The sequence below is a fragment of the Camelus ferus genome, chromosome X (genome assembly GCF_009834535.1).
Source record: "Camelus ferus isolate YT-003-E chromosome X, BCGSAC_Cfer_1.0, whole genome shotgun sequence".
In the NCBI taxonomy this organism is placed as follows: Eukaryota; Metazoa; Chordata; class Mammalia; order Artiodactyla; family Camelidae; genus Camelus; species Camelus ferus.
Window position 1 is genome coordinate 95,164,124 of NC_045732.1, and position 14,332 is coordinate 95,178,455.

General features: G+C 44.4%; 1 protein-coding gene across 1 annotated transcript in view; it reads left to right on the plus strand.

Annotated features, from left to right (window-relative positions):
* TENM1 (teneurin transmembrane protein 1) overlaps nucleotides 1–14,332 on the plus strand; it is a 631,171-nt gene that overhangs the window by 594,591 nt on the left and 22,248 nt on the right. Inside the window, exons 26-29 of the mRNA XM_032474729.1 lie at nucleotides 817–913; nucleotides 5,867–6,092; nucleotides 7,748–7,920; nucleotides 9,023–9,258. Coding sequence (XP_032330620.1) covers nucleotides 817–913; nucleotides 5,867–6,092; nucleotides 7,748–7,920; nucleotides 9,023–9,258 — 732 coding nt within the window. The remainder of the gene's footprint in view (nucleotides 1–816; nucleotides 914–5,866; nucleotides 6,093–7,747; nucleotides 7,921–9,022; nucleotides 9,259–14,332) is intronic.

Below are 14,332 nucleotides of genomic sequence, written 5' to 3' on the forward strand. Positions count from 1 at the left end.
AGAAAGGGCAAATCCATAGAGACGAAGCAGATTAGTGGTTGCCAAGAACTAGGGCAAGGAGTGAATGGGAAGTGACTGCTGATGAGTATGGGGCCTATTTGGGGAGTGATGGAAATGTTCTGGAAATGGTGCTGATAGTGGCACTCATTTTGAATGTACTGAAAGCCACTGAATTGTGTCTTGTGTGCTTTTAAATGGTGACTTTTATCGTAGATTAATTATGTTTGAATAATAATAGTAATAATGGTAGTAAAAAGAGGGTGACTGGGAGGAGAGAGTTTGGAGACAGGGAGTAAAGAACTCTTCTGAAGTGCCTTGCTGTAACGAGGAGCAAAGGGGGAACAGAGTCAACAGAAGGATGTTTTTAAAATGAGAGAAATAACAACAGTATCTTTGTACGCTGATGAAAATGATCTGAAACAGAGGACAAAACTGACAATGCCAGATAGAGAAGAGAATGTTGTCAGATAGAGTGTGAGCCCGGCTTCCACGGCGCACAGTGATGCAGGCACCACGTGGCTAGCAGGATACTTACAGTGAGTGGAGCCTCGGCCTGTTACCAGGACTTGGCTGGCAGCAAGTGAAAAGGTAGCAACTTACACCACTGTTGTTGGGTAACCAGTCTGGAGGCATCAAGAGAAGGGAAACATAGGCATTCATATGAAATCTGATGTCCACAAAGAGACATTAGAGGTTATCTTACAAATGAGGAAAGTGAGGCCCAGAGTAGGCAAGTAACTTGCCCATTCGCATTGCTAGTTGGCTGGGTCTTTGAGCTTCTAGCTCTCTTTCCACTACTATCCAATTGCCTTCCAGGAAAAGGAAGAGGAATTGCAAGAGTGGGGGCGCTGTAACAGTGACCATGGGAAGTCCGGGGAGCTGGGAGATTTCCCTGCAGTGCAGGACAGGAAGGGTATGGTAGAGCCAGGGAACAGAAAGGGAGGCCGAGAATCCATTTTTTCCTTCTCCCGCCTTCTCAGCTGCCGCCGGGATTCTGCTGAAGCCCTCCTGACCAATTAGCATGTATGGGGAAGAGAAGGTTCCTCTTCCTCCTGAATCCATGCATTCTGTCCCCAGCGGGACACTGCCCCTGTCCCTTCTGGCCTGGCCACAGAGGAATGAGCAGTTCCCCCACCTTCAAAACAGAACTCATTCTCGCCACAGTCTTCTCTGTACCAGCTCTGACTTCTTTCACTCATATTTTCTGACACGTTAGCCACTTCTGAGCACTCTGCCCAGTTTTTCCTTGTTCTTCTGAAGCTGGGGAACACAGACTGGGACCTTTTCTTTCAGGCAGGGTGAGAGCCGTGCTGGGCTCAGGAGAAGGTGGCTGGGCCACTGTTACCAGGCCCTCCTAGAGGAATTCAAGCATTGCTCTGAGGTGACAGGGAGGCTGCTTTCTGTTGCCTGAGAGGACAAATCATTTGCTAAGGTGGACATCAAATTTCTGTTCTGAGATGAGCAATGGAAAAAGAGAAACAAAAGCCAAACTTGGCAGAATGGAGGCAGCTGCGTAGAGGTAGCTAAGCCAGTAATCCATTCTACTTGCGATCATCCCCAGCGACGGAGAGGAGAAATGACACAGGTGACCCTGAACAGTGTGCACAATCCAGATGAGATTTTAAAATGCATCTTGTTCAGTGGTGGTATGTGGGCTTGTCTTGTGTAGTGTGATGTTGTTTAAATAGTTCATTGATTTTCATAATTCTGTTTGACTTGGACCACGATCAAAATTGCACACCCCAAGTATTAATACTTGATGCTTGACTGCCCCTAAGTGTCCTGAGTGTCAGGGGAAAAGCTGACCACGGAGAAATGGCTGACCAGGAGGTGACTGTCAAGGCAGGAATACTGGCGGACCGAGGCAGGGGTTCTGGCCTGAGGAGCTGGCGGGCTCCTAATTGCCATGACCCTGCCCTGGTGGAGGTCCAAGGGAGGGGCCGGCAACCCACACAGCAGGCCAGCCTTCTTTGCCCTGCAGGCTGCAAGAAGAGCCAGGGTGCCCTTGCTTGTTTCCCAAGCATTTCCCTGGCAAAGGCTTCTCCTACACTCAACTGAAAAGGTCCCAGACTGAGGCCAAAGTGTCAGTGTTGTCACTGCTGCCGGTGCAGGCTGAGCTGACAGTTCCTCAGGCCCTTGACCTTTGTGGAAGCCCTCCGCTGGAAAGGGCCTGTGCATTTACATGATCTCTCGATCCCTGCTTTTCTGTATTCTCTCTGCCTCAGGACTTTGTTCGCACATTCCCCACCCCTGCCCCCACCCTCAAAAAACGCCATTCGCTGACAACTTGGAAAAGCCCTCATGATAGCTCTGAGTGCCTTTCTAGGCTGTTTTATAAAGGCTGTCTTATGTAAGATGGCTAATGAGAGGCTCTTCGTCCTCTCTAATAAGATTAGCTGGGGGTGGGGGTGGGGGGGCAAGGTAAACAAGCCAGGTCTCTGGGTGAGATATTTGCCTAGGCAGAGGATGCGAGTCCCATGTAGAACTGCTTATGTCAATGAATAGTCAATCTGAACACATCAAAATATTTCCAGTGCTTTCCAGAGTAGGAGCGAAGTAAAACACCATGCAGTCCAGCCCCCTGCCTCCAGGCAGGCGGAGGATTTCAATTAAGCAAGAAGAACAAGGAATTGCCAACAGTTCCTTCGGGTCTCCAGAGTCAGACTCGACACCTTTGCTCAGTCACCTCCCCTTGTGCTTTATTTTATGCCCTTGATAGGGATCAAGAATGGGCAGATAGAACTGTCGTGGGTCCTGCTGGGGAGAAGGAACTACCATAGAGACAGGGAGTGAACGGAAGGAAGAGGCTGCTGGCAGAACAAGCTTTGACAACCTGGTAGGGAAGATTAGTAGCACTGCACAACACCATCGTGTCATCTAAGCCTGGCTTCCCCACCATGAGGATGGCTCTGTCCTCTCACCACGCTGACTCTCATATCCACCCCTCCCTTTCCACTTCCACTGGCAGGTCCTGTTTCACCCATTCAACAAGCATATGCGGTGAGAATCTGCTCTGTGCCAGACACTGAGAATACAGAAGTAAACGAGACATTGTGCCCTCTGTCTAAAGATGGGAGAGTTTGCGTCTCAAGGAAGACTAGTCCCAGTGACAGGCAATCACAATACACTTCATAAAGGCTAGAGGTAACCATCATCTCTTATACAAACTGAAGCTTTAGCCTCCTGACATATCGCCCCTTCCAAGATTCACTGCCTCCAAAGCGCTGCTTGAATCATACCATTCTCCTCCTGAAGAGCTTCCTACACCTCTCCCTTGTCTAGTGAGTGCATGCTTTCCTCCAGAGCCTGGTACCCCAGTTTCCCCACGCTCTGCGTCCACCTTGGCTCTCCAGCCTTACCTCCCACTCCCCACCTAGAGGAAACTTATGCTCCAGCAACCAGCTTCCCTCGATGGCCATCCCACCCACCTGGGTGCCTCTCTTCAAATGCCTCCCTCCCCACCCTGATCTCTACCTATCAAGGGATTGAGCTCCAGCTACCTTCCAGGATTCAAATACTACCTCTTCTCTTCCTTCTCGTCTCCTGCTCAGCCCAACTGGAAATGACTTCTGCCTCCTCTGGGCTGCTTCAGTGCCTTATTTACAGAAGTGTATGGCAATGTTCTGGTGTCAGAGCGATTTGTGGGCATCTCTCATCTACCCTACTAGACTTTAAATTTCATTCGGCACTGTATCCCCAGTACCTAGCACAAGACCCATCCTGAACGAAGGACAAGTGAAGATAGAAGGGCCTCATGGGTTTGGAGCTGGATCATAGGAAGCCAAATGAAGCTATTGGTGAGGAAAGAGAATCCAGTATTTCCTAAAGAATGCTTAGTAGTTGGTCAGGTTTCTGTCATGAAAGGGTAAAGAGGGTCTATTTCCTTTTAAAAAAATAAGTAATGAATTTTCCTTCTATAATCTTCAATATTCTTAAAAGCAAAGATGGTAGAGCTTTTTGTTTTCACTCTGCATGGTTTAGCTCTGGCTTAAATTGCCCTAAGGGAAAGGGCAGGCTATCCCTTACGAGAAAATATCACACCAAATATATTTTTAATAATGTGTAAATATCATCTCCCCAACTAAACTATATGTCCCTCAAGGACAAGAATGAATTCTGAATTTCCTTTACAAATGTTTCCTTTGCTCCGTGGGGACATGTGTGTCCACACACACACACAGTGGAACTCTGTAAAATCAGGACAGGAAGGGACAAGGTGATGGCAAATCTCCTCTTACCAAACTCACTGCTGATGACCATGAAGGCAACACTCAGTGCCTGATCACACAATTCACCAACCAGAATTTGCAGGCCTGGCTAAGCGAGTGCTACTCCCCACTGGGGTGGAGAGAGGGGAGGGGAGCAGGGCTGGGGATGAGGAAGTTGCTACCCTGTTGTGGCCTGAGGGGATCAGTTGCAGCATATTGGCTTGTGCTTTCTGCACCAAAGGATGCAGACACCAAAGGGAAACACACAGCATAAGAGATTTTGATTAAACTTGTTTCTTTGACGTTCAGTCTGGAAACATGCAGTCCCCTGTGATGGGGGTGGGGGGAACAAACCTCAAGCAAGCCAGAGGAAATCAAAGGCTTCCATTATTTCTTTTCCACTTTGGAGCAATCTTTCCAAAGTTGTGGGGTCTGCCTGTTGCTTTCCCTTTGGAAATGACCCCCTAGAAGAGAGGTGGGCCTGTAGGTTTTGACCAAGGGCCATGTAAATGACTGAGCACGGGAGAGGCACTGCACTGCAGATACCACCGGATGCGATTGCTTTGACTGTGACTAGCAGAGTTGGGGTTGTTAGAGTGCTTTGTTTTTTTGGTTTTTTCCCTTCAGTTTTATTGAGATACAATTGACATACAGCACTATGTAAGTTTAAGGCATACGGCATAATGACTTGACTTATATATACTGCAAAATGATGACTACAGTAAGTTTAGTGAACATCCATCATCTCACGTAGTTACCCAAAAAAAGAAGAAAAATATTTTTTTCCTTGAGGACTTTTAGAATTTGCTTTCTTAGCAACTTTCTTTTTCTTTTCTTTTCTTTTTTCTTTTTTCTTTTTTTGTTTTTTTGTTTTTTTGTTTTTTTGTTTTTTTGTTTTACCACAGACTGGGTGACTTAAACAACAAATGTTCCAGTCTGGAGGCTGGAACTTAGCAACTTTCATATCTGTCATTTAGCGGTGTTAACTACTGTCATGCCATTCCATCCCCAGTACTGATTTATCTTATCACTGGAAGTTTCTTCTAGACCATTTCTGTCCCATTCCTCCACCCACCCCCACCTCTGGTTAACCACAAATCTGATCTCTTTTTCTATGAGTTTGGTGTGTTTGGGTTTTTTCATTTGGGTTTTTTCCAGATCTGATATATAAGTGAGATCATGCAGTATTTGTCTAATTCACTTGGCATAACACCTTCAAGGTAGAGTGCTTTGTTTATGAGAGGCAAATGCACACTTTCAAATCAAGAGGCTTATCCCGCCACAGAAAGGAAATCGGGCAATATAACTCTCTAGCCATCTAGTGCCTGGGCAGGACTACGGGAAATTCTACCTTATCCCCACACTGCAGACTCTCTCACCCGAAGAGGACCTGGCAGCAGCCTCCCAGCTAGATCTATCCGGATAATAACACCACAGGCCATTGCTAAGGCTCGTTGGGATTTTTGAGCCTTGTACCTCGGCTCAGGGATGGCTCAGTTGGCATCTGATCTTGTCATCTTGCCCTGAGAGTGGGCACAGCCACTGCCATCATGGTTTGATGAAATCTTGCTTCAAAACAAGGGGCTGTGTGACTGGGAAAGAAGGAAGCTGCCCCAAGCTGAAAAGCCCGTTGGGAACCTGCATGCATAGCATTTTAGGTCAGATTTGCCTGAGGAATAATAAGGAGTGGCCCCGCCAAGTGCTGAGGAAACCCTTTAGAAATCAGGAAAGGGAAAGTGATGAGGGAGAGTTGCTGGATGGATGTGAAACAGAGAGGAACGGCCAGCCTAGTCCAGGCTGTGGGGCCACAGTTTCCGACACGAGGGAAGCCTGCAGCAGCTTTGTCTGTGCGGCCTGGAAACTCCGCCCTCTGGGGAAGAGCAGGTTGGTACCTTGGGAGAGTCAAAGCTGGACATCATTTTCCTCTCCTGGAAGGAATGCCAGGCAGACAAAGTCAGGGTTCTGTTAGGCTTTCAAGCCCTTCCATGCCCCTTTCTCATAGAGGCCTGCTTTTTACAGCCACAGAGCCCCCAGAGCAGACCATGGGCAAATAGGCTGAGCAGGAGGGAGGGTTTTGCCATTAACCCCAAGCCCAAACAGCACCCTTCGGCCTTTCCTTGATAATGAGGCTTTACTAGCATAGTACCAACATGCCAATAACCATTATTTTGACTGGAATTCATTTAATCAAAGGGTATATCCAATTAAACAACTAGGGCTTGGCATATCTCCAATGTCAAATGACCTATTTGATTATTTTTATTTGCATGCATGGCTGTTAACTGATAGGGTGTGTGCACGTGCGCACTCGTGTACCCACAGACCTGAACTTGAGATGGCATGGTGTGTAGCTTCAAGTTCAGTTTTGACCTATAAAATAATGTTGAGCCCCTTTTCCCAAGCCTACCAAACAGCTGGTCTAAGTTTTAAAATTTCAGCACCTATCCAGGCTGAGTTTTAAAACCTAGTGGCTTAACACTGAATCACTAGGCCATTTTGCATAATTTGGTGGGGAGGAGGCAATAGGGCCAGACTCCACCACTGTGTCCAGGCTGTGTCCTGCTCACTTTGGGTAAAAAGAATATAATTGTTTAACATTTTTAAAGCAAATAAAAGTACTTAAATATTTTGTAATTTGCAACTTGAAAAGAAAACAGTAGTGGGTTTCCAAGTGCGTGTCTTTAGTTTTAATGAAGTGTTTATTTTTCATGGTTCTATTGGCAATAAAAGAACAGCTCCACATCAAAAGCCTTCAGGGAAGCAGTTTCCATTTGGAGGACAGTGAGATTGCCAATAATTCTGATTTTTTTTAAAAAAGTAAACTCACTAGGCTATATTTCTAGATATAGGTTATTGCCTATTATCCCAGGTAATTATTTTTTGTCTCTTACTCATATAGGCAAATTACAACACATTATGTACTATACTATAAAAAGATAAAAAAATTAAGTGACACTGAGATCAGGAGGCTCCAGAATGTTTTAATGAACATGTTTCCATTATCTTCTGTGCTTGTTCATTTTGTTGGAAGAATGATTCATTCATTTCAAATTTGGCAACTTAAACAGCAGCAAATGTAATTTTCCTATCACAATGCTAAATTCGTTTATTGGCCTTCTCAGGCTTGGGTTGTAGGGGAATTTGTGCCTCCTTTTTGTTTGCCAACAGCACCCTCTGCTGGTTCTTGTTGTCCATCGCATCTAATAGGATCGACCCAAATTGCACACGGAGGCTTCCCTGCAACATTGCACACAGCGGGACATGATTCATAAATCAGTTTTCCACCCTGGTGATTCATTGCCAGATATATTTTTCCTGTAAAACAGCACAGCTCAAGGAAGTCATCAAGAATTCAGAAGCGGCAAAAAATACCTTTGTTTGATTAATCATCTCTCTGACCTTTTTCTTCTTCTTGAACAAGGTTAATAATACTTGTTATCACTCAAAGTTAAACTATATTAGCTGCCAGGTGATTTTTATTTTGCAAAGGCCTGTTATCACTGGGAGACTTCAAAGTTGGGATTGGTTATATTCCTCAGGTATGACCCGGAGGGACATCTGACCAATGCAACATTTCCCACTGGAGAGGTTAGCAGTTTCCACAGTGACCTGGAGAAGCTGACAAAAGTGGAGCTAGATACCTCTAACCGCGAGAACGTCCTCATGTCAACCAATTTGACGGCAACTAGCACTATATATATTTTAAAACAAGGTAAGAAAATGTCCAACTCTGCCTGACTCTAGTAGCACCTCTCTTAACTTCTACCGCCAACCCTCTGCACACCATTAGTAAATAGAATTCACTTCTGACTGAGAAGATGGCTTCTTCTCCCTACAGTTCAGCTATGGAGGCTGAACCCCAGACAAAGTCACACCTTCCACAAAGTTCATGTAGCAACATCCCCGTGGGAGTTATGAGGTGAAACCCCTGCCAAATCTGCTCTCCCATCAAGTCATTCCCAACACCCAGCTGTTTGTGAAGCACTTTAAGCTCTGATTGGGTTTTATTATGAAAGAAATGAAGTCTGCACCCCGTCTGAGATTAGCATTCTAGAATGATGCTGACGTGGGGGAATTGGAAGAATGAATGAGGATATGCACTGAGCAGGAATATAAGGGAAATGAATGAATGAGAAGCTCATTCTATTCAAAGAGAGAAATGTAAGAGAGAATGGAAGGAAAAGAAGGAAGGAAAGGAGGTAGGGAGATGGATTTGGAAGGAATGTCATGGATTCTGAAGGAAGTAGACACAGAGAAATTGTTTTCCCTCTGCCCGGTCATTAAGGACTTGTTCTGTTGTCAGGCTGTGGGGCCAGGCACAGAACTTTCCAACCTTCAGATCTACTCTAGAAGGATCAGTGGCAACCTTTGTCAGTGTATATCACTTTGTGGGATCCAGCAGCTGTGCTGGTGTCCCCAAGGTGGTGAGGATGCTGAGTTTGACTTCATACTTTTCTCATTGTAGCTCCCAGCATGTCAAAGGGAGCAGGCCAATCCACCAAGTCAGAGAGAGAGTTTGTGAGGGAATTGTTTACAAATGAGAACTTGTTTCAAAACAAAAACAGCCTGCAGTGTTACACAGGAGTCTTTTATCCAAGAAACAAGATAGCCCAGCTGTGAAAATAACAAGACCCAAATGGACAGAGAGCACACAGAGCTGTCAGACTGGTGGTCGAGCCCAGAAGGCAGTTAGGCCCACGGCGCCCCACTGCTCATCCTTTCCCAAACTTGCCCCCTAAAGCTAAATTTGTCTCTCCTCTGCTTCTGCGCTTCCCTTTCTTCCCCCTCTTCCTCCTTTGCTCCTCTGTCTGCAGAAAATACCCAAAGTACCTATCGGGTGAGTCCGGACGGCTCCTTGCGAGTCACCTTTGCCAGCGGGATGGAGATCAGCCTCAGCTCAGAGCCCCACATCCTGGCCGGGGCAGTCAACCCCACCCTGGGCAAGTGCAACATCTCACTGCCCGGAGAGCACAACGCCAACCTCATCGAGTGGAGGCAGCGGAGGGAGCAGAACAAAGGCAACATTTCAGCTTTTGAAAGGAGGCTGAGGGTAAGTCTTGACCTGACAATCGCTGTAGAACTGGTGTTTTATTTTTGAGAACTGCAAGCCTCCCTAATCGGAAGTTCCATTTCTCCACAGCTTTTCTAGGTGACTGACTAGCTTATATGATACACTAATTCAAGAGAGGGCACTAATGGCTGATAATGGTTCAGTATCCTTAAATGAACATTCTAATAGGAGCTTTCTTTGTCATTAGCCAGCTAAAGTGCTCTAATAGTAGCAATTTCAGGCACCAAGAATGTCTGGATCGAGAAATGTGTTTAGTCGGGAGGCCCCCCAGACTCCCTCACATGGCCTGGAGATGGTAATCAGGTCCACCAAGCTGCCCCAGATTCCTGCTTTAGGCTAATCAGTAATCTATTTGGGAAGACCAGGCAGGCACCCAGAGAAGGATGTGTGAGACATAAGGCAACATTTGGACAAAGGCAAGATGAAAGGAGAAATCAGTGAATGATATCATCACCATGAATATACATATTAAGGGCCGGCGGGTACTCAGATTGGGCTCAAGTGCCCAGAGAGAGCTGCCCATGGGAAGTGAAAGATGGAAACTGACCAGTTCACCACAGTTAACCAGAAATCTCTCAGTCAGAATTGCCTTTCTGCAGCCTTCTTAAACATGAACCAATGTTAGGATGACGTGACCAACCTTCCAAATATAGTAATATTCACTATCAGCTCAGAGCAACGACCAGCCTGAGGATGCCTGGCCTCACAATCGAGGCCAGGGCTGCTTTGAGCACCTGCATCACTCCTGGGACACCTGGAATGCTTGCATTTTCTTCACTCACAGGAAATATATGGTAGCCTCTAGGCTGTGGAAATGCAATGCCAAACCACCACCCAATTCCAGCGAGAAGTCAAACTAGTCCCATGGCTTGGTACAGACAGAGTGATCTACACCAGCGCTCACTTGCCAGTCAGTTCTGTTGGTGACACAAAGACATAGACTTCCGTGGGTGTTTTTTGTAACAGCCACTAAAGTTGTCTACCTGCGCAAGTCAATTTTTCTGTTTTCATTCGGTTGAGCAGTCTCTACTAGAATATTTACTAGATATGCCACTGAACTGAGAGGTGAAACCAGTCCAAACAGTCAGACCTCTCTGTGTGTGAGCAATGAGGGTTTCTATCAGAGTTCTTCTAGAAATAGGATCTCCTGGGTAGAACCCTAGATGGGAAAGTTTTACAACTGGCTTAAGAAATTCCTTTATTTTCTTCAACTGTGAAATGAAGATATCATACCAGAGGAAAGTCAGAATTATCTACATATGGTTTATCCACCTCATGGATTCACCCAGGAAAATTATATCAAAAAATGGTCTCTTAGTACTTCCCCCAGCTTGCAGCCTGAATAAAACATAATGAACCATATCATACACTACATGTCTTTGGGATTTTCCATTCTTTGGGATAACATATTCCTAGTATAACCCTTGGAATTTTCCATTCCTTGTGATAACCCTTTCATTCTTTAGGATAACCCATCCTATGCTGTGTGACTTTGGGATCCTCCACTTTCTATGATGACCCACCCTATTTTCTCCCTTCCATATGCACAGATAATGGAGAGAGACTGTAAACTGTAATTTATACTTCATATCCCAAATTGTTCTTAATATTGAGAAGCTAATGGTCATAAAAACATTTGGGGGCTCTTTAGTGTTCATGAGTAGAGTGAAGTGTTATTTAGTTAATACTATTTATAATTGACCCATTTCCCACCCTGTGGTAGAGTAGAGCAAATTGGTGCAACCACTTATAAGGGCAACAAATTCAGAATCCTCTCCTCTGTGACTTCTAGGGTCTTTCCAAAAGTCCTGGCACTGGCGAATGGAGCCCTTCATTGGCTAAGTGGTGTTACTGTACATGTGCCTAGAAATCTAACAACAATAACAACTCTTTATGTATGTTTAGTGCCTTAACAGTTAACAAAATACTTTCACAGTCAGGGTTTTATTTGATCATCACAACCATCAATTGTTGTTATTCCCAATTTACAAATAAGGAGACTAAGGCCCAGAGAGGTTAAGTGATTTGCCCAAAGTCAAACAGCTATTAAGGATCAGAGCCAGCACGAAAATGCAGGTCTTCGCCTAGCGCAGCACTCTTTCCACTACATCATGCTGTGCTGCCTTGTTCCTTAAAATAATTAATCTATAAATCATTGCCCCGCTCAGTGGAGCCACCTTGGCAGAGCCTGGCTCCTCATTTCAATGCTGACAAAAGGAGACAAATAATCGACTCTAATGTACTGGCAAGTGTGGGCAGTGCAGGACAACTGGCTGGCCTCCAGGTGGGCGAAGTGTGGAGGAGGCGAGACGAGGGAGGCTGTTTAACTGGATAATTCTTACCTACTCTCCCCATCCTTAGGCACTTTGGTTTATATTGCTGCCTCGGTTTCCCCAGATTAGGCATATCCAGTTTAATGGAACGAATATGCTCCCCAAAGGTAGGTGTGGATCCAATTTTGACAAGGCAAATTCTTTTTCCCTACTGACTTCATTATTTCAGAGATGGTGCCCCTTCACCTATGGTGGCTTTCAAGGTGCAAGCTGATGACACAGGAGATGTAACTTTCTCTTTCTGGGTGGAATATGTAGGGACCCATTTGTAAACCTTCATGTAAAGAATAAGCCTCTCTGAGGCCTTCAAGTACCTCGAGACCTGGGACTGAACCATTCATTTCTCCTGGTGGAGCTGCCATTCCAGAGCAAGGGCAGGTGAGGGTACCAGAGCTCTGGAGACAGAATAACAGGTTCAGATAGTCACACGACGTAGAAGCCCCTGTTGTACTGGGGGAAATAAGGCTCCTCTTTGAAAAACCACACAAAGGTGTGAGTGTAATTTGAAAATATGTTTGGGCAGCAGGTCATAAAACACTAATTGTTCAGGCACAAAATGACAGGTTCTTTTAAAGGCTCACTTGGTAATATGATGGACATCAGATGTTCCCAAAAGCTACCTATCGCATCCACCCGATACCTTCAAGGTGGAAAGAAAAAAAAAATCAGAGAATGATAGACCTCTCTTGAAGATAAAGCAGCAAGAGTTGCTTTTCTGCAAAGATTGATCAGTGATTTTTTTTTTTTCATACAAACTCAGGGTCCTCTTCAAGGTGAGGAAACAAACTGCTAGGAAACGTGATATCCTGCCCAGCCTGAGCAGGCAAGGGATTTGTTACCTCTGGGCCATCCTGCACCAGCTCCATTAAGTGAAATAAATCACATTAACATCCTGAAATTTCATTTATTTTAAAAATCCATTTCCCACCCCAACCTGAGTTGTGTTTGAATCATCTTCCTTACAAAGTACTTTCCCATCCAGTCCATGTATCTTCTCATCTGCTACATCAATCTGTCCCCATAAATACATTTCCCTGGACAATAGAGAAATTAGAGTGCAGATAACAATAGAGGCAGTTGTAAAAGAATTGGACAGTCACCAAAAGCAAACTGGCGGAAGAACTACATCCAGATTGCACCTTGCTGTGTCTGTGGATAATAATGCTGCTATATGAGACTTATTCCAGCATTGGATCCCAGAGCTCTTTACAAGATTTTGCAGACTGAGATGTAAGGTTATAGCAAAACTCCAGAATTGCAGCCTCCTTTATTTAAAAAAAAAAAAATCCAGGAAGCTTAGAACTTCAAACCAAAGTCATAAAATCAAGTAAAAATGATTATGTGTTTACAAGCAAAATGAAACAAAGACTAATCTAAAAACCCTCACAATTGATTTTTTTCTCTCTCTCCATTCAGAGATAACTGAGAACAGGGTAGATTGGTTTTGAAATGCAACATGTGACTGTCTGTACGTGAGCTGAGCTCTGAAAGGGGAAACCAGCCCAGGTGAAACACAAGGTCCCAGGCTGACAAATGATGGGGAATTTGGGAGACAGCCAAGAGAGTTCCAGCATCTCCCTCCTTTCTCAGAAAACGCATTTGCTTCACACTATTTTAACTTCCTTCTACCCGGGTTTGCTGGAGGGATTCATTTTGTGAAAATTTAGATAAGGAGCCTGCATGCCTATAGATTCATCTATTTTTAAAATGTATCTGTGGTTCTCAGTGCCAAGTAACAGTGCATCTACTCCTAAGGAGTCTCCTGGAGACAGGAGATTTCAGGCATCAAGGCCACTGGCCAGTGTTGGTTTTGGGGGTCAGGGGATTCTTGGGGCCTTCAAATCATAGAAACAACTATATTTGTTAATCTTGGGTCAACTTCACTAAGATAACTAGACAGAAAGTATTATTTCGCACACTATTTCACATGTATATAAGCATTAAGGATTTGGTATTAAAATTTTTAAATGCCTATTGTATGGTTACCCAGATGAATTCACCAACAGGAAAGTACTTAAACAAGAGCAAATCAATTTAGTGCAGAAAGTGTCCAAGCTAAAATGGTATGGCAAAAATCAGGTGAGAGGAATGAGTAAGATTTTGAAGAACTGGTATGCCCAGAATTTTGCACCACTTCTCCCTTAAAATGAGGGATATAGACTATGCAGTCTCTACTAGTAGTAATAGTATTACCATTTATCATAATTATAGCAACTAACATTCATTAAAATTTAATATCTTCATTGCAATATAGTAACTTGTTTACTATTCATAACACCTTATCAGATGGGTTCTTTTATTAACATTCTCACTTTACACATAAACAAACCTCGGTACAGAGAGGTCACACAGCTAGTAAGTGGTGACACGGGATTTGAACCCAGGCAGTCTAGTTAAATAGCCCATGTCATAAGATTCCTTCTGGTGCTAAGATTTTGTGGGCTGGCAAAGTAAAGAGAATGTCTTGGGAGGAAAAAGGAAAAAAGGAAAAAAATAGGTAAAAAGAAATTCCCAATGGAGTAGTGGAGGCTAAGGCTAACACTGAATACATGCCCTGTTCATTTGTAAGCAACTCTGTGAAATAAAAGCCAGCCTAAAAGTAGGATCTGATTGTCAGCATAGCAATAGCAGTAAAAAAATAAAATCTGTAAAGTTGTATTGATCAATTTCTAAAATTCAAGTACTAATTACCTTAAAACCAGAGAGGGTAGAGTAGCACA